Source organism: Raphanus sativus, chromosome 1 (assembly GCF_000801105.2).
Source record: "Raphanus sativus cultivar WK10039 chromosome 1, ASM80110v3, whole genome shotgun sequence".
NCBI lineage: Eukaryota > Viridiplantae > Streptophyta > Magnoliopsida > Brassicales > Brassicaceae > Raphanus > Raphanus sativus.
The window spans coordinates 6,697,044-6,717,345 of record NC_079511.1 but is presented as its reverse complement, the minus strand read 5'-3'; the positions used below and the strand labels follow the sequence as shown (position 1 = coordinate 6,717,345).

General features: G+C 35.5%; 3 protein-coding genes and 1 pseudogene across 3 annotated transcripts; 3 read left to right on the top strand and 1 right to left on the bottom strand.

The window, feature by feature from the left end:
- Positions 1–1,059: 1,059 nt before the first annotated feature.
- LOC108861637 (MLP-like protein 328) lies at positions 1,060–1,887 on the top strand. Its single transcript, XM_018635555.2, has 2 exons — positions 1,060–1,355; positions 1,436–1,887. Exons 1-2 carry the CDS (start codon positions 1,169–1,171, stop codon positions 1,714–1,716), a joined length of 468 nt encoding a protein of 155 aa, XP_018491057.1. The 5' UTR covers positions 1,060–1,168; the 3' UTR covers positions 1,717–1,887.
- Positions 1,888–4,578: 2,691 nt separating this feature from the next.
- LOC108861605 (putative clathrin assembly protein At1g14910) lies at positions 4,579–8,586 on the top strand. Its single transcript, XM_018635509.2, has 15 exons — positions 4,579–4,767; positions 4,854–4,923; positions 5,013–5,110; positions 5,275–5,413; positions 5,510–5,637; positions 5,759–5,851; positions 5,948–5,998; positions 6,135–6,200; positions 6,294–6,359; positions 6,438–6,518; positions 6,608–6,688; positions 6,772–6,933; positions 7,023–7,101; positions 7,188–7,303; positions 7,424–8,586. The coding sequence occupies exons 1-15, from the start codon at positions 4,678–4,680 to the stop codon at positions 8,396–8,398; spliced, it is 2,295 nt and encodes a 764-aa protein (XP_018491011.1). The 5' UTR covers positions 4,579–4,677; the 3' UTR covers positions 8,399–8,586.
- Positions 8,587–8,733: 147 nt separating this feature from the next.
- LOC108861616 (pectinesterase inhibitor 11) lies at positions 8,734–9,621 on the bottom strand. The gene has a single exon (XM_018635519.2). It carries the CDS (start codon positions 9,574–9,576, stop codon positions 8,971–8,973), a length of 606 nt encoding a protein of 201 aa, XP_018491021.1. The 5' UTR covers positions 9,577–9,621; the 3' UTR covers positions 8,734–8,970.
- Positions 9,622–13,917: 4,296 nt separating this feature from the next.
- Positions 13,918–14,869, top strand: LOC108861624 (protein PLANT CADMIUM RESISTANCE 2-like; annotated as a pseudogene).
- Positions 14,870–20,302: the final 5,433 nt, after the last annotated feature.

The following is a 20,302-nucleotide window of genomic DNA, read 5'->3' as shown; positions in this document are numbered from 1 at the left end:
CAAAAAAAAAAACTACAATGAGATGTGACTTTGTTAGTCTGATAATAGAAACCTTAAGCCTAATAAATTCCCTTGCCTAGACTCATCTAGATGCAAACCACAGTTGCATCGCCTTGTCGAATATGTTTATCAATGTATCTCGTTATCAGAGCCGGATCAGAAAGTGCCTCTCCGTGACGCCTCCTAATATCTGATACCTCCTATTATCATTCGGAATATGTTTATTCCGAATATATATGTTTGTCTGATACTTCCTATTATCAATCGGAATATGTTAGTCTGATACTTCCTATTATCATTATGGTGTTTTATGCCCAACGCTTATTTATATGAATGTTTGTGTTTGCTTATAATTTATAAATAGTATATGTGCCATTTTAGATAGAAATATCAACAGCCTCCACGATATCTTATTTGAGCCTAGCTTATCTGAAAAAGCGGATCAGATCCGGTCAAATGGAGTTGTCCAAAAGTATATATGAATCCATACAAGTTAATTAGTGTTTTCTCTTACAATTAGTTTCAGTAAGAAAAACTTGTTATCAAAATCTTAGGCTAAAATTCTAAAAAAATCATATACAGTGACTAAATTTAATCGTGTTTAATATTTTGTAAAATATTTCTCATTAAAGTTTTATACTATCAATAGTAATAGAGTATCAAAAATTAAGCATACATTTTGCTTGAGAAGGTAAATGGGTTGCAAAGAAACCTAAAGTAAGGAGTGGAGACGATGACACATAGATCATGCGTGTCATTCACCAATACCACGATGACGTTGAAGAGCATTTAAAACCCTAAAACCCGTCGAACTTCCACCTACCTTTCTTGTCCATCTCTTTCGCCCAGGTATTTTTTTTCTTGATGTTTTGAACGTTATATTTTTAGTCGTAACGTGAAATAAATATTGCAAGTAAAAGACAAACCAAATTCATCAGACCTCTACAATCAAACATTTTACATCTTAGTAAGATATTATTTCAATAACTAAAAAAATATTTGAATAATCAAATATATATATACAAATTATATATGGTGTCTTGTAATGTTGTGACGAGTTTATGTAGTATATAAACGAAGGGCTATGCTTTCTTTTTTGCATCAACCACAATTAAGTGTACACACTTCCTAGGGAAGGTAACCAGAAGCTTTTTTAGAAAGCTTCACCATGGCGATGTCAGGAACATACGTGACCGAGGTTCCTCTTAAGGGGTCGGCGAAGAGTCACTACAAGAGGTGGAGGAGCGAAAATCACCTCTTCCCAGATGCTGTCGGCCATCATATCCAAGGTGTCTTCGTCCACGAAGGCGACTGGGACTCCCACGGCGCCATCAAGTCCTGGAACTATACATGCGGTTCACTCTTTACCCTGTTTCTCTCTCTACACGTGTAACTGTCTAGGGTTCCTGTTAATTATAGGATTGTGTGTCTGAAGATGGGAAGCAAGAGGTGTTCAAGGAGAAGAGAGAGTTTGACGACGACAAGATGGCGGTGACGTTAAGAGGGCTTGAGGGTCACGTGATGGAGCAGCTTAAGGTGTATGACGTCATCTTCCAGTTCATCCCCAAGACTGAGAAAGGCTGCGTCTGCAAGGTCACTATGATATGGGAGAAGCGCAACGAAGACTCGCCTGAACCCATCAACTACATGAAATTCGCCAAGAGCTTGGCTGCTGACATGGATGACCACATTCTCAAGAACGAGAAGGGGGCTTGATTATCATCTATCGTGACGAATATAAAATGTAGTTTCGTGTCTGTCACATAATCATCCGCCTACCTCCTTTTCTTTTTGTACATTTTATGTTGATAATAATGGCGGTCTTGTATGCTCAAAAAAATAATGGCGGTCTTGTATGCTGATATATATGTGTGCCTTTCATGATAATATCCCATCATCCCTATCTTTCTTATAAATACATATATCCTCAAATATTAAAGATTTTATGTTGTCATGGAGGGTAAAGGAATATACTAATTTTTTTTTTTTTAGGAATATACTAATTCACTTATATCTCCAAAGTATGAGTATAATTCTTGTTTCAAGTCTTACATATATTTTATCACATCCCCTACATATTAATCCTCGAGCATTACAATCGTGTATATATATTATATTTTTATTAAATTAATTTTCAAATTCATTAGTAGTGTTTAAAAGAATATTTTCAATTCTTTTTAAAAAGCCTACGAAATTACTTAATAATTAATATGATTAACATATACATAATAATTAATGATTATACATTTTGATAACAATTTTTGTATCATTTTCTTTGGTTTGGTTTTATATTATTGAAAAAATTAAACAATCACATTAAACATATAATAAAAATTAGTTTTTCTTTTATATGTAATATTTTGAATTTTTAAAACGACTAAAAAATTATTAAAATAATAAAAGTTTCCCTTATTAAAAATTTTGTGATCAATGGTTTGGCGGTGTGCTTTGCACCCAAGATCAATAATTGGGCTTCAAAGATTTCTAAAGCCTACATTGCACTAGTTTTAATTTCAGATGCAGAATTTATATCAAAAATTGGGGCAACAACAATTAATATAAGTTGGTTCATGATCCAGTAGCTAACTTTTATATCTTGTTTTAAACATCTCGAATTCAATTCGATTATCTGAGGAATATTTTCCTCTCTTATGTTTTTGCCCTCACCCTTTCCACTTTCTTATGTATAATCCTATGTTTTCCCCATTCCCACCTCAAAGTTGATCTCTTTGCTGCATTTTTTGCCCCACACCTTTAAATCTTTTTTGTTTATTTCGATTTGAGTTTCTGATTTATGTTTTTAAGCCGTACCGTGACCATCATGTTTGATAGTTAAGATTTTATGAAATGTAATGTTCACTGAGGCCCATTAGCACTAGACAGCCCACTTTATGTTTGTTGTCACCTGTCTGTATTAACGTTTAACGTAACCAGAGCTTCACCAATACTCTGACTAATGCTTCTGTTCCCCACCAGTGTTGGTGGCGATGCTTTTCCACGACTTCTTAAGGGTACTCATAAAAAGACTTTGCTTTTGAAAAAAGACAACCCTTAGGTCCCCTCATTTTTTTTTTCTTTTGATTTATCTGGCCTATAGAAGAATAAACACTAATTTCCAAAGAGTTAAGGAAAAATGCAGCCCACAATTTTTTTTCAACGTATAAGTGTTCAAGAACAATATAAACTTCGTTTCGTGCATTAGATGAATCGAACCTAAAATATATTAGTGATATAACTCCGTCCTCTTACTATCCGACCACACTCCGGATTAGATCCTCTATTAAACATGGGTGTATACATATATACTTGTTTTTTATATTTTCTTGTCAATACTTGTTTTTAGTATTGATCATGATATGATCTATGAATAAATTTTTAAAATCAATGAAATGCCACATTAAATACTACCAAATTTTAATAGACGTATGCATTCTTTTGTTGTTGATATTGTTAATAGGTTCCATAAAACGTACAATTTAAAACCGTAAGGAGTTATAAGAAGAAAAAAATGCTATGGCAATCACCGTGTTCCAAAAAATAAAGACGTGAACATGAAAAATGCGTTGCAAAATCCAGAAGGTATAACGTTATTTTAATAAGCTATTACAAAACATATCAAACAAGAGGCATCTGTTGAAATTTTTTAAAGTATTGATAAGAGTTATGTTGCCAGCGTTTTGGATCTTTTGATAATGATTAATGTGGTTAGTTTAAAAGTAGAATATTAGCAGAAAAGCAAGTTTTGAACCATGAAGATGGTCACAATGCCTTGCCAATGATTATTGCAGACCACCTAAGAATTGAGAGAGAGGGGCAGACTGATTCAAACTCGTGTTTATATTAGCCTTCCTTTGCGTCTAAACTAATTAAAAACATTTTAAAAAAAAAAATCATGTACTTAAGTAAAAAAAAAAGATAATTATGAATGATATTATGGTTTCAAATAGTAAACGGCGTCCTGGTCCACACCGTAGTTTGCTCCACACCGTAGTTAGTAGTAGTAAAAATCTTTACATATACTATATATCTATATGTTAGAACCGCATCGCAGTTAAACCGGTTGTCACGCACTGTTCAATCTCCAGTCACAGTTCCGGAACGATGAATGAAACAAAAAAGATTTTAAAATATGCCGATGACAATTTAAAAATAAAAATTAAATTTAAAGCAATTAGTCAAACAATGAACAAGAAAAATAAAGAAAATATAAAAAGGGCCGAATCCAATATCGCTCTTAATGGCAGAAGCTTTGACAGTGAGAACTGCCATAACCTTTGCTATATCCTGCGGTATTGAATCAGCGATCCTCTTCTCGAATTCACAATCCCTCATTAGTTTAATCAACAAGAAGACCATGAAGCTGGAAATTTTCAACATTCTCCGCGACATTTCTCTACTTGTTTTTTCGTTTAAATCAATTTCGTTTAATCATATCTCTAAACTGGATAATGATCTAGCAGACAGTATAGCCAAACAGGTATTATGGGCCTTAGACCCAGCCTAAACCCATTTCCTATTAATGAAATCCTTTGTTTGACAAAAAAAAAAATAGCTCCTTCCTTTCTTTATCTTCCCTTGTTTCTTCGAAGTTTCTTCACTGTGCGTCAAAAGATTTTCTCTCAGAGGTTTTCTATAAGATCCTAGAGAGAGAGAGAGATCTAAACAGCTTCGTCTCCGATGGGAACGCTTCAGTCATTCCGAAGAGCTTACGGAGCCTTAAAAGACACCACTAAAGTCGGCCTCGTCCGAGTCAACAGCGATTACGCCGTATTTCCACTATAACTCTGATCCAATTTTTTAGATCAAATCTCTCTCATAGATTCGTTTTTTTTTCTTCTTCTCTTTCCCTGCAGGATATAGAGGTTGCCATAGTCAAAGCTACTAACCATGTTGAGTGTCCTCCCAAGGATCGGCATCTCAGGAGTATGTTATTCCGTTTTCATTTCATTTTTACTTTTTTTTTTATTTTTTTTTCCAGATCTGATTTATCTTCCCTGGGAAACTGTTACTAGAGATCTTCATAGCAACATCAGCAACTAGGCCTCGAGCAGATGTTGCTTACTGCATTCACACTCTCTCTCGTCGATTGCACAAAACCAGAAACTGGACGGTATTGATCTCACCGTTTTAAGTATATGATTATTGTTAATCACTCAGATCGGTTTACTGTTTCTGGATCGAGGATTAATTCACAGCTATGGTTAGGTTACTCAGATCTTTATAATATTTGAATGACTCGTTTTGTATATATGTGTGTTCTCTGCTTCCCACTAGGTCGCGTTAAAAGCATTGCTTGTTCTACACCGGCTTGTAAGGGAGGGAGATCCTACATTTAGAGAAGAACTTTTGAACTTTTCCCGAAAAGGACGCTTCCTGCAGCTTTCTAATTTCAAGGATGACTCATCCACAGCGGGTCAGTTCTTACTGTTAATCTGGGGCCTCCTAATGTGTTTTAGAAGCAAATGAGTTCCTAGCTGACTTGATATTTGCTTTCTTCTGCCTCTCGCAGCATGGGATTGTTCGGTCTGGGTACGCGCCTATGCTTTATTTCTCGAGGAACGGCTTCAGTGCTTCAGAGTTTTGAAATATGATATTGAGGCTGAACGTCTTCCTAAAGTTTCCCCGGGGCAGGAGAAGGTATCGTTTTTTTTATTTTTATTTTGTTGTTGTTGTTGCGCAGGACTTGGTTTTTGTGGTCTCGTGTACTTTGTTTCCTCTCTAAATGGTATTATTCTGTTTTGGGAAATTTGATTGCCAGGGGTATAGCAAAACAAGGGATTTAGATGGTGAAGAACTCTTGGAACAGTTGCCTGCTTTACAGCAGCTTCTGCATCGGCTCATGGGTTGTAAGGTGTGCTTCTTTCATGTCTTTATTGTGAAATTGTGTTGGAGCAGCTTTCTTTGACGAATGAACTGAGTTTACTCTTTTGTGTTTTTTTTCTTTCAGCCAGAAGGTGCTGCAAAGCAGAATCATATCATACAGTATGCACTCGCTTTGGTATGTTAAAATTAAGCCCCGGCACATAACTTACATGTTCAGATTTAATCCAATTCTTACCTTTTTAGTTCCGTGTCAAGTTATTTTATTTTCTATCCGGAAAGAACAGACTGAGTTAAGACATTTATATTTGCAGGTGTTGAAGGAGAGTTTTAAAGTGTACTGTGCCATCAATGAAGGTATTATCAATCTAGTAGAAAAGGTAGGCCCAGCTTTTTCTTTTCCCTCAGAAGTTACTCGCTCCCTTCATGTGTTATTTGTTTTTTTCCCTGTCTCATATATGCATATATTGCAGTTCTTTGAAATGCCAAGACATGATGCCGTCAAGTCCCTTGATATATACAAGCGCGCGGGTTTGCAGGTAACTTTGTTGAGTTTTTTTTTTCTCTGTTGGGGTCCATTTAGATTTCACTTAACGAGGGTTTGTCTATCTATGCAGGCTGGCAACCTTTCTCAGTTCTACGAAGTATGCAAAGGATTAGAACTTGCTAGGAATTTCCAGTTTCCTGTTTTAAGAGAGGTATTAGATGAGAGCTTGTTTGTTACAATCCAATATTTAAGGGCAAGGACAATATTATTACGGTATAACTGTGTTTTTGTTTTCTCAAGCCTCCACAATCTTTTCTTGCAACTATGGAGGAGTATATGAGAGACGCACCTCAAATGGTTGACGTCTCAGATGGGCCACTGGTAATGTCTATATTCTCATATTTATACTGAAGCCATTGCTTTTCTTTTGTAACTTATTTTCTAGAAACTCTGTCTACATACAGCTTCTGACGTATAGGCCGGATGAAGAGCTTTCTGGTGAACCTTCGCATGAAGAACATGAACCATCATTGCCTTCAGATAGTAATGTTGTTCCCTCTGAGGAGACCCAACCTCCTGCTTCAGCAGAAACTCCACAGAATTTAATTGATACAGATGATCTATTGGTGAAGTCTTATTGCAGATAATCTAGATTTTAGATTTTTTTTTATGTCCTTGTCATTAACCTGTCTCTGATTCTCTCCGTGTTACTCAGGGTCTGAACAGAGATGCACCTGATCCTTTAGAAATCCTGGATCAAAACGCGCTTGCTTTGGCCTTAGTTTCTACTGATGGTCAGCTTCTTAAACTACACACTGGAGCGCTAAGTTTATCTTTTGTTGTTTAACTTTCGCATTTCTGATTCCATTTCTGTTTCCAGTTGAGTCTTCGATCTTTGATTTTAGTCAAGCAAGAGATTCGGATCCGTCAGGATGGGAGCTTGCCTTAGTTACAACACCTAGCAGTGATATATCCGCAGCCACAGAGAGACAATTGGTAAGATTTATTCTTGTGCTAACATGCATCATTAGTTGCCATTATCCTGTTAAGGACTGGTAAATTGAATTTGTGGCTTCTTGGATATAACCCGGTTTTGTCGTCTGCAACAAATTCCAGGCGGGAGGCTTAGACACGCTCACACTGAACAGCCTATATGATGATGTAACCCACAGAGCAGCCCAACAGCCTGCTTTCGGGGCGCCAGCTCCCAATCCGTTTGAGGTTCAAGACCCGTTTGCATTTTCCAACAGCATTTCGCCCTCTCCATCCGAAAGCAACCCGTTCGGCCCTTACCAGCCAGCCTATCAGCAGCAACAACAGCAAGAGCTTCAGGTTGCACCAGGCGCTGCAAATCCTTTTGGTGACTTTGAAGAATTTGCCATAGTTGCGGTTACAGAACCGCCAAAGACCACCGGGTTTGTGCAATTTCCAGTTGTTTCAGAACCACAGATGACCACCGGTTTTGGGGGAAATCCAGTATTCGCTCTTTCAGAACCACAAATGACCACCGGATTTGGAGACTTTTCGGTAGCTGCGGTTTCAGAACCACAAATGACCACCGGTTTTGGTGAATTTCCAGTAGTCAATGTTTCACAACCACAAGTGACCAACGGTTTAGGGGAACTTCCAGTTGCCGCGGTTTCAGAACCACAAATAACCACCGGTTTTGGGGAATTTCCAGTATTCACTGTTTCAGAACCACAAATGACCACCGGTTTTACGGAATTTCCAGTGGCAACGGTTTCAGAACCGCAGATGATGACATCCGGTTTTGGCGAATTTCCAGCATTTGCTGTTTCAGAACCGCAAAAGACGTCTGGTTTTGGGGATTCCCCAGTGGCTGCGGTTTCAGAACCGCAAATGATGACATCCGGTTTTGGGAAATTTCCAGCATTCGCGGTTTCAGAACCGCAAAAGACATCCGGTCCAGTAGTCCCTGTTTCAGAAGAGCAGAAGAACTCCGGTTTTGGGGAATTCTCAGTAATAACGGCTTCAGAGCCGCAAAAGACCACTGGTTTTGGGGGATATCCAGCTAACTCAGCAAGTGGTCATCAGCAATTTGACAGCAGCAACCCTTTTGGTGGCATGTGATCGCAGCTTTGGTAAATGCTTCATTTGTCACAAGTTTGTTGAGTTATGGAAATCTTGTAAAGAAGAAAAGACTCCGAGTGAACCACATAATTGTAAAACGGTATCTCTCTTTGGTTGATGACCAAAGAAAGAAATAAAAGTATTTGTTATACATTTATACAATACAATCACTCCCTAGTTCGCAAGCATTGCTTTATTTTGTTGAATGCGATTTGCAAGACGCCTACGCTTGGTTTGACCTGTGCTACTATCAAGTCAAACTTTGACACGTGGGATTTCGAACGAAACATCAAATTATTTGGTCATTCCTCAATTCTTGTTTAAAAGCGTCAAACAAAAACTAATATTCCATTTGTTCACTTCAGTAGGAAAAATTGTTATAAACTCAGCTGGTACATACACACAAGAGATACGACATATACTATTAATACAATCAAACTTTGTTTTTGAATTTTGAATACAATCAACTCAGTAAACTCGATTTGAGAGTCTCGAATACACACAAAATCTAAGCACACTGCGATCATACTTTAGTATAAAGTATTTATAACTTCATATCAAGGCCTATAGTGCTAGGCTCCACTATTGGCGTATGTGTTGACTATAGCAAGCGCATTACTCGTGAATCTCTTCACGTCGGCAACTCTCTCACAAACGGCTGTCTTCGTCTCTCCTTCTTCCATCTCCTCCGTGATCCCATCGTTACAAGTCTCCGCGTCCGTCAACGCGGCGCTCATCCACGTCTGCACGTTACTCATCTGAAACCTAAACGTCGGAGCCCCGGGACGACGGTGGTTCATTTCTCTGAGCTGACGGAGGGAGCCACGCATCTGCTCCATGGCGTCTCCCACGTTGGAAACGCAGTCGTGGACGGCGGGTGAGGCGACGGTGCGTGAGAGTTTTGAGAGGTAAGCCGTTGTGTATTTTGCGCGGGAAATGGAAACGCCGACGGCGAGCCTAGCTAGCCTCGCCGGGTTATATTGTACGGCGGATGCATAGCCAGCTAACGACGTGAAACACACGTCTGGGTAGAGCGTTGCGTTGCAGCTCGTACGGATGAAATCTAGGTCGTTAGTAGTTGTTGGTCCAGGAGGGAAACGGACGGCTGAGATTGTCCGTAAAACGAAGAGTAAGGTGGCTAGGTGAAGAAAGGATAACGTATAAAGCTGCCTTGCCATCTTTTAAGACTTTTAAAGTCGGTTTATGTTTTAAGGTTATGGGAGTTTACAAGAAAGATTGGAGGGTTTATGTAAGCATTGAGTAATGGAGATATCTGACATGTCTACCCTTACAATGTTCATTATAATCACACTATTGCCACTAATCATTTTGTCTGGTGCTTTTTATTCATGTCTGATGTGTAAAAGAAGGCTTTGTAGTTTCAATTATTTGCCGTACCTTAAAAGATACCGCATACTTTAGGTTTTTAATGGTCGCTAGTGATTTGACCACAAAGAAAAAAAAGGGTCGCTAGTGAGATTTTGGATGGACATAACCAATCGTAAGTTGCAACTCGACCACGATATAATCGGACGGTGAGTATAACGGATGCACAATGTGGAGATTCGCCTACCCTCATCGTTTCTGCACATATAAAAGGTTGTCCGAAAATAAAATATCCGCACGTGTATTATTTTCGTTTTTATTAATTTTCCTAGAATGCTCCAATTATTTAAAATTTATCTTTGCGGGGAACTTTTTTAGATTCTACTTACTCTAGTGTGGGATTAAGATACAGCCATGTAGGGCTTAATTATTGATAAAAAGTATATTATTACGTACTTTATAGTCTAAAGAGACTATCAATTTGATAATAGAAACTAATATATCGTACATTTAAGCTGTTGGAACTTGGAATTATAGAAAAATATCTAGCGCTTTTAAGTTAGTGCGAATTATATTATCATATATGTAAATGAAAACACATATGATGCCACGATCGTTTTAGTAAACGATTCTCACCATGTTGCTTAGGAAGTAAAGTCCACTTAAAATGCCACTTTCGGAAAATGAGTGTGTATACTATGTAGTGGGGAGGTAGCCGACATTACATATTGTATATATTATAAATGATCTGATTGGTAATAGTATTGTTTGAGGTAAACTTATTTTGTGTCACTATTCCATGTATGATACATACAAAAATTCGAGTTAAAAAGGAAAATATAGAGTTTGTATCTCTTCCCAATACAATATCTCTTTGTTCGGTTATTGTGTTGGCTTCTTGCAAGTACCCATTTTTTCTCTTTGTTAGAGTTTTATTTAGTCGATGTTATCATCTCCGGTAGTTGTACCGAAATCCATGTTGTTTTCTTGACAATTGAGATACTAAACAGTTTCAAATCCGTCGAATCCTGAAATCTTGTTGTTGTTCAAGACAAAAATCAACTGTGTTGCTAATCTATGTGGAATTTGTCGCACGACCATATGAAAGATTGTAATCTATTAGTGATAGGAAAGACTTTAGCCACAACTAGCCGATAGTGTATGATACTAATGCAACAACACAATTATTGTGATTTTTTTCTGTAACATGAAAAATGGGTCAAAGATCTAACCAAATTAAGTTTCTCGAATCATAACTACATTGAAAGCCCAAAAGATTCATATCAGGCTTAATGCTCTAAGGCTCATTAGAGTCTGACTGTGATGTCTGTTCACCGGAAAATAACGATTTCATACCCCAATATCTCCCAATACAGTATAACCTCTTTTTTTTAACCCGAAAAATTGAGATATATAGTATCGATAAGAAACCAAAGACAAAAAACATAAACCAAACAAAATAAAACAAAGACATAAATAGAGCCTAAAACCCATATATGTCTACAAGTTTATTCTTTTCACTTTTCCAAAAGAAATCGACATCAATGGAGCTGACCTAAGAAACAAATGTTTTGAGTAGTCCCAACCCTGAAGGGAATATCACCAAGCCATACTAGAATCAGCAACATTAGAAACAATCGAGAAGTCAAATCTACACCAACTCCAGCAGTTGCTATCCATGTAGAACTTGCATGACCAGAAACCACCACTAAAACTAAGATACAAGGACAAAAGACTTTGAAACTCTATTTGGGGAAACGTTAAAGAAGACCACCAGTTCTTACACGCGGACACTCGCAAGGCAGCCAAGTAACGTACAAAACAAAGACTGCCCACCTCCTCGCAAGAGAAAAACTGAAAGTCAAGTTAACTGTTTCGTCTAGAAACCATCTCCCAAAGCCACAAAAGACCAAGATAAGGTCTAGTAGGTACCTCCACAGCGAACATAAATCACAAAAAATGAACCCAAAAAGCCAACTTAGAATGCGATGAAGTGACTGAAACAACAAGAACCAAACAAAAGCAGTATTCCCACGACTTCAAGCTAATACTAATTCACCACATAAAAAGATAAGTTCCGATGATCGAGATGCTAGAAAAACAATCTTTCCTAGAGACACAAAAATCGGCGATAGAGATGCTAGAGGAACCATCCCCTCCCGGAGACAGAAAGCCGGCGGTAAAGAGCTTTGAGAACCTCTTTTCCCAGAGTCTTAGCCGCTCCCGGTGGCGGTGAGAACTACCAACCACCGGAGCAAGAGAAAGAAGACCGACGGCTGCTTTTATATCCCAATACAGTATAACCTCTTTAAATTAATAATCTATAAATTAATATACACTAAAAATCTCTATAAAATAATAAAAATTTATAGTTCCAAATTGAATTTTTGGTTTAATTAATATATCGATAAATTAATAATCTCTATAAATTAATAAAAAATTATAATTTTGATGTAGTCCCAACATTATTAATTTATAGAGATTTTACTGTATATCGCAATATATTCAGTTTTCTACCTGATTTATATTACTGCGTAAAAATATATTTGATTTTTTAAAAATTTCAAATAATATACATGACATTTATCTTTTTGGAAAAATCATACATCAGTCACCACATTAGTTGTCATGTCATCTAAATTTTACTAATATGGATGTTATGTCAATTAGTTTTGCTGACGAGGATGTTACATATACAATTCTTTTTAAAATAGTCATTTTATGAAAATAATATTTTAGAAAATGTAAAATATAAATTTATATTATTTAGTAAAATTAACAAAAATTAATTAAATAATAAAATTTAATCTTATAATAAATATAATTGTAAATTTAGTAATCATATCACTATACCATCCTTATAAGAATTATATATGTATTTTATTCAAATTCAATGCTAATATTGCTTCATAAGTATATATTTTATGATTTCTTTTAAATTTAGATTTTACATCAGGTTATCCAAATCAGTAAAATATAACCTAAATTCGAACGATATATGATTACATTATAGATTCTAGGATGTGATACAAACTGATCTGAACCCGATGTGTTATATTCAATGTCGATCCATACTTACAAACATATCAATATAGGTTCCATGATGTGTTACAAAATAAAACTGAACTCTGAAAACTCAACCTGAACCAATAGATACATGTATGATGTAAACTTATTATAATATCTCATATAAGACTAAAATTTATTATTTAATTAATTTTTGTGAATTTTAATAAATGTAAAAAAATTATGAATTTTACATTTCTAAAATAATATTTTTATAAAATGACTATTTTGTCTTATTTTCTAGTAACTTTTTTGTACGCATAACATTCTCGTCAACAAAATTAGTTGATGTAACATTCACACCAACATGATAGTTGATGTAGCGATTGGTATATAACTTTGCCATAAAAATGAACAACATGTATTGTAACATCCCGAATTGTGATATACGGAAATGCTTAAAAGAATTGATTTGACTACCTATGTCACCAAAGTTGACTTATCTTTTCCGTCACACATCCGTTTAGAACTCCAGAGTTAAGCGTGCTTGAGCTGAAGTAGTGAAATGATGGGTGACCTATCGGAAAGTGATTCGCGATACCGTGTAAGTGAGGCCAAAGCACAGGGAAAGGTCGGGTGGTGATTGTAGGGTCAGTAAATAATAATTTCGAGCCTTAGAAAATTAACGACCGACCGTGGGATGGAATGGGATCCACGGACCGAGAGAGCCGGCGTGGATGGCTCATTTGCCATGGGCGGGTCGGGCGTTACATGTATATTATTTGAAATTTTCAAAAGAACATATATATTTTTGCATGGGACTATAAGTCATGTATAGGTATGAAATTATCATCGTCCCATCTGTTCATGCTTCCAAAAGATTGAAAAGTATAATAATTTAATACGAATTGAGTACATGTTTCGAATATTTTTGGACATTTCTAAGTCTTATATTTCTTCTAAACGAGTGTCATCGATTTTTAAAATTCTTAAATAAGGATCAGTCTTTAGAGAGGAAATTTTTAATCCGTGTCAATCCGCGGTTAGTTGATATATTTTTGTTTATTTCTTTTTTAATCTGAAAAAAAGAAATAATAATTAAAAATCCAAAAAATACTATTCATAAAAATTCCTCTTGAGACCCACCATTGCGGGTGCTTTTATAAATACAAGCACCATCCTTTGTTTTTTATCAAGACATAAAACATATTTTTCTTTCAAAAAAATTAGTATCATTCTCCCTAACTTTCTCTCTCTCGCGCTCGATGGAAGCTCAACACCTTCATGGCAAGCCTCAAGTTGAAGGAGAATGGTCCACAGGCTTCTGTGATTGCTTCTCCGACTGCAAAAACTGTAATAAATAATCTCCGGCCGTCATTTATTTATTTATTTCCCTAGCTCTTTCAATCCACAGTGTACACTTTTATCTACTTTTACTTATTTTGTCACTTGATAATTGATCTTCCAAAAATGAATGAACAGGTTGTATCACTTGCTGGTGTCCATGTATCACATTTGGCCAAGTCGCTGAGATTGTAGATCAAGGATCAACCAGTAAGTTTTTAATTACTTTTAAAAAGCTTTAATTATAAAGAAGGCGAGCGATAACGATAAGTAATTGCGGTTTCGAAAATTTCAGCGTGTGGTACGGCTGGAGCACTATACACGTTAATAAGTGCAGTAACGGGTTGAGGATGTCTCTACTCGTGTTTCTATAGTGGAAAGATGAGAGCTCAATACAATATCGGAGGCAGTGATTGTGGAGATTGCCTTAAACATTTCTTCTGCGAACTCTGTGCTCTCACTCAACAATACCGTGAACTCAAGAACCGTGGTTTCGATATGAAACTTGGTATTGGTTTCTTTACACCTGTTTTTTTGTCGATTTTTAATATCCACATCATTAAAAATAATGTGGTATTTTAGGATGGGCCGGAAACGCACAGAGGCAGCAGAACCAAGGCGTGGCAATGGGTGCCCCAGTCTTCCAAGGCGGCATGACCCGCTAATATCCGTTCCTTTATATGTAATTCATTTAGCCATTTAATAAAGTGAGGTTTAATCCTCTGTGTGGATTTGTGTAATATGCTTGTTGTGAATCTTGTGATTTATGAAAGTGATTGTATATGTTTGTATAAATACTTGGTCAAGTATATGATGACACATGGGCGAACATGGCATTATACGACGTCTTTGATTTGGTTTTGGTCGAGATTGTAATTGTGAGTTTGTATGTCAACTTCGAATATTTCAACTAAATTTGTTTATTTCTTTCAGAATCTACAGATTTGTTTATAGCTGTCGTTGATATTACCTTTTTATAGGTAAGGTAATATAACATCCAGGATTCACCTTTTTGGGATTTGGTTTAAGTTGGTTTCGTTTAGACCCTAGTTTGGTTCGATTTGATTTATCAGAGTTTGATTTGGAGTATTTTAACTTGGAAAAGTGGAGAATTTGATAAAATGAAATAACTAAATGTGGATTAAGATTGAGAAGTAAGTAAGAGCTGGACTAATATTCTACACTCATTCAAGATGGATGATACAATTAATGTATAATATTAAACCTAATTAGGATTGGAAACCTTTTTTACCTTTATCTATTTCTAAATAAAAGAATTAACTTACACTTACGAATCTATAATTTCAATGCTAAGTTTTACAAAACTGAACAGGTTGTATAATCATATGTTGGTGTCCATGCATTACCTTGAGGGAAACAGCTAAAACTATAGATCGCGGGTCGTATCCACTCCACCTGTAAGGCTGTAAGCTATCTAGACATATATTCCATAATGAGAGAGTTCTGAAGTTCTTATAAACGGGAGTGATAGCAATAAAAATAACGGTTTTGGAAACGCATGAGCGTTAAGTAATGTTGGAGCATCCTCCGCGTGGGTAAGCACATTAACAGGATGTGGATTTATCTACTCATATTTCTACAGAGGCAAAATGGTAGCTCAATACAATCTTCGTTAGGGATTTCGAAGATCATTTTAAACGTATTTTATGCAAAGTATGCGCTTTCACTCAAGAACCGCGGGTTCAGTTCGTCTCTTTCACTGTGACGCTTTTTAGGTCGACGTGTCTTAACTATAATCATGTACCACATGCATGATACCACACATTTTAGGATAGGAGGAAAGCATAGAGCGGCAGCAAAACTTATAGCATGACCTGCTCGGCCCATGCTACACTGTTTTGTCAGATATAAATTCATTTTGTAGAAATGGCATTGAGGTGTAGAAAGACTTGAAACTATATTTGCTAAAATAGCAAAATCCTATTTAAGAATTCCAAAAGGACAAAAAAGATTCTTAGATACACAATTAAGCTTAATCTAATAAATAAGAGTAAACTAAATTATAAAAGATCAATCTAGATTATTTTTTGCTTAATCTTGGGTATCCCAAATCTACAAAAAAACAAATTAATTTTTAAAAGAAAATGCAATCCATAATGATACAGTATTTCTTTTTAAGTATTCAATCCGCGTAACCCCTGAATATAAGCTCTGAATGGTGTGGAATTGGAGTGTGGTACGAAATAACTGCGTTTTTAAATAAAAAGTGGTGTGGAATATTGTTTGATTGGTGACAATTTTTTTTTGCGGTATTGACTGATTATTTAATAAATAAAATAACAATGCAAAAATATATTAAAAGTATAAAAAAAATATTTAAAAGCATTATAGGAAATACTTTGTTTTAAAGTTTTATAATATAAATTAAAATATATAATATATAATATATTTTTTAGTATTTCTATTATTTCAAATTTTTAAAAAATTATTGAATATTTTCTTTTTTATAATATATAATTAAAAAAATTGTTTCACCTTCACATAACCTCAAACGCTAACTGAAACAAGTCTTTGAATTTGAGAAGTTTAAAACGATTTATAGCATTTTGTGATTAACAATAACCGCTACCAACAAAAAGAAAATGCATTTACATGTGATAGCAGAGAAACCAGTCGTATTTTTAAAAGTGAAAATCATAACAGTTCCAATTTGGTTTAGTTTTTAATTAGTTATAGATATTTACCCTCTGTGAACTAAATTATCGCTACTTTGGAATTTTCTTTCGGACTAGTCCATCCTGTAGCACTAAGTGCATTTTCTTCGGGGCCGACCGGGTCAATGTATTTTTCAAATTTAAAAACACAAATAGGTATTTTCCTAATCATTGCCTTCAGATAGTACTGTTATTCCCTCTGAGGAGATCCAACCTCCTGCTTCAGCAGAAACTCCACCGAATTTAATTGATACAAATGATCTATTGATGATGTTTTATTGCAGATGATCTATATTTTAGATTTTTTTATGTCCTTGTCATTAACCTGTCTCTGATTCTCTCCGTGTTGCTCAGGGTCTGAACAGCGAAGCACCTGATCCATTAGAAATCCTGGATCAAAATGCTCTTGCTTTGGCTTTAATTTAATGGTCAGCTTCTTAAACTACACAATGGAGTGCTAAGTTCATCTTTTGTTGTTTAACTTTCGCATTTCTGATTCCATTTTTGTTTCCAATTGAGTCTTCGATCTTTGATTTTAGTCAAGCAAGAGATTCGGATCCCTCTCACTTCTTTTTCTTTATTTTTTCATTTTTAATTAGTAAAAAAACTGCTCTTAAACCCTGCGTTGGACATGGCTTTATACTTCTTCTAAACGAGTGCATTTAGCTCCTTTTCTTTCTTCTCATATTTGAGGCAAATTAGGTTCCATATTTGGACGATTCGAGAGCCTCGAATTCACACAAAATCTATACTGATCATACTTTATTATACACAAGTATTTATAAATTCATGTCAACGCCTGTAGTGCTAGGCTCCACTATTGGCGTACGTGTCGACTATAGCAAGCACATTACTCGTGAATCTTTTGACTTCGGCGACTCTCTCGCAAACGGCTGTCTTCGTCTCTCCTTCTTCCATCTCCTCCGTGATCCCATCAGTACACGTCTCCTCGTCCGTCAACGCGGCGCTCATCCGTACTAGTTGCAACACAGTGTCATTGGTGAGGTTCGAACCTGGGTTAAGGGGTGTCAAGAGGGGACTTTTACCAGCAGATCTACTGAATTTTCAATGTTTTTGGGAACAAACTATTATTTATACTGATTTAAGGGGTGTCACCTGACAACCTATTGACTCAAGTGGATCCGCCACTGATGAAATCTAGGGCGTTAGTTGTTGGTCCAGGAGGGAAACGGACGGCTGAGATTGTCCGGAAAACGAAGAGTAAGGTGGCTATGTGAAGAAAGGCTGACGTATAAAGCTGCCTTGCCATCTTTTAAACTCAGTTTATGTCTTAAGGTTATGGGAGTTTACAAGAAAGATTGGAGGGTTTATGTAGAGGGATGGAGATATTTTGACATGTGTGTCCTCGCAATGTTCAATATGATCACATTTATTGCCACTAATCATTTTCTCTGGTCCATTTTTTTCATGGCTGGTGTGGAAAAGAAGGCTTGATAGTTTCAACTCTTAGCGATACCTTTAAAGAAACCCATACTTTTTTAAGGTTTTTCAATAAAATTATGGGTGTGCACGTGAGTGGGATTTTGGATGGACATAACCAGTTGCAACTCGACCACGATAGAATCGTACGGTGAGAGAATACGATGATGGGATTCACCACGTATGGACTATGTGGAGATTTGCCTACCCGCAGTGTTTCTGCCCATATAAAAAGGGTTGTCCAAGAAAAAAATGTACGCATGCGTAACTATTAAACATTTCTAAACTTTTTTTTCCAGAATGTGTGGGATTAAGATACAATCATATAGGAGATCAAACTATTGAGAAAAAAAATCTTATTTACTTTGTAGTCTCAGGAGACTATCATCGATTTGATAATAGAAACTAATATAGCACATTACATATAAGCTGTTGGAATTATATACACAAAAATCTCACATTAGATATTAAACAGAATATAGTACATATATATATATATATACACATTTATATCTGGTCTAATCTTATTTAATATTAGATTTTTTGACAGTGACGATCCAAATTTAAATCTGTGAAGAGTTTAAACCAAAGTGGATGATATCATACTAACCGAGGGGTCGGATATCTGGTGAGGAACGTTTGACTCTAGTTGAACATCTAGTTTCCAGTACGGATATCCGGTCTGGTTTTAGTAGAGCATTTGACCTAAGAGTGCATATGGTTCCTCACAATAGATTGGTATCAGAACCAAGATTTCGTGGTCTTTAGTTTGAAGAAAAAATTGTCAGAATAAATAAAAAAGTAATCTAAATTCCACATCGAATATTAGACAAAATAAAGTCTAATATATATATGGTCGAATCCCACTCAATATGAAGTTTTTTGGGAATAACGATCCAAAAACAAATTGGTGAAGAACTTATGCCTAAAATGAACAATATCTTACTAAGTAAGGAATTGGACATCTGATGACGAATGTCTGGTTCTAGTTGAACGTTTAACTTCCAGCGCATGGGTATTTGGTCTCGCTTTAGTTAAGCATTTGGCCTAGGAATGTATCTAGTCCATCACAACAGCTTTTAAGTTGGTGCCAAAATTTCGTTATATGTGTGTGTATTTGTGTGTGTGTGTGTGTGAATGAAAAAAACATGTGATGCCACCATCGTTTTAGTAAATGATTCACACCATGTTGCTTAAGAAGTAAAGTCCACTTCGAATGCCACTTCTGGAAAATGAGTGTGTATAGCATGTAGTGGGGAGGTAGCCGACATTACATATAGTATATGATAAAAGATCTGATTGGTAGTATTGTCTGAGGTGGTAGGCTTATTTTTGTGTAAATATTCAATAAGATGATACAAAAAAAAGAGTCTGTGGTACATAACTTTGATGTATATATCTTTCCAATACAATATCAATTGTTGGTCTACAATCGAGAGCTATTCTATTGAGTGGATCTTGTCTACACGACCATAAGAAGATTGTCATGTATCAGAGATTGGGAAGACTTTAGTCAACAGACTCAACACTAGTCAAGAGTGTGGAATTATTGAAACAACAGTAATAGATGATGGAGGCGGACCGAATACCACCATAATTTTCAGTATTTGGAATTTGTTTTGTATTTTACGGATATATAATTTTTGTTCTTTTGTTTCGAAAAATACGGATGTCCGAAAAATTTATAGATATTTGCGAATATTTACAAATATCTTATCTACTTTATTTGATACAAATAAATTTAGAAAAAAATTCAAGTTTGTCTTCAAAAAGTCTTTTACATAATATAAAATATAAAATAAAGATCATTAAAACTATATGTTTCGTAAATTATAAAAAGTAATTAAATATTTGTTTGATACAAATAAATTTAGAAAAATACAAAAATATTTTACATAATATAAAATATGAAATAAATATCAATAAAACTATATGTTTCATAAATTTTTTAAAATTAATTAAATCTTTGTTTGATACAAAAAGATTTAGAAAAATACAAGTTCAAAAAATCTGTTACATAATATAAAATATAAAATAAAGATCACTAAAACTATATGTTTCATCAATTTTAAAAATTAATTAAATGTTTATATAAAACATATTAGAAGAGTTA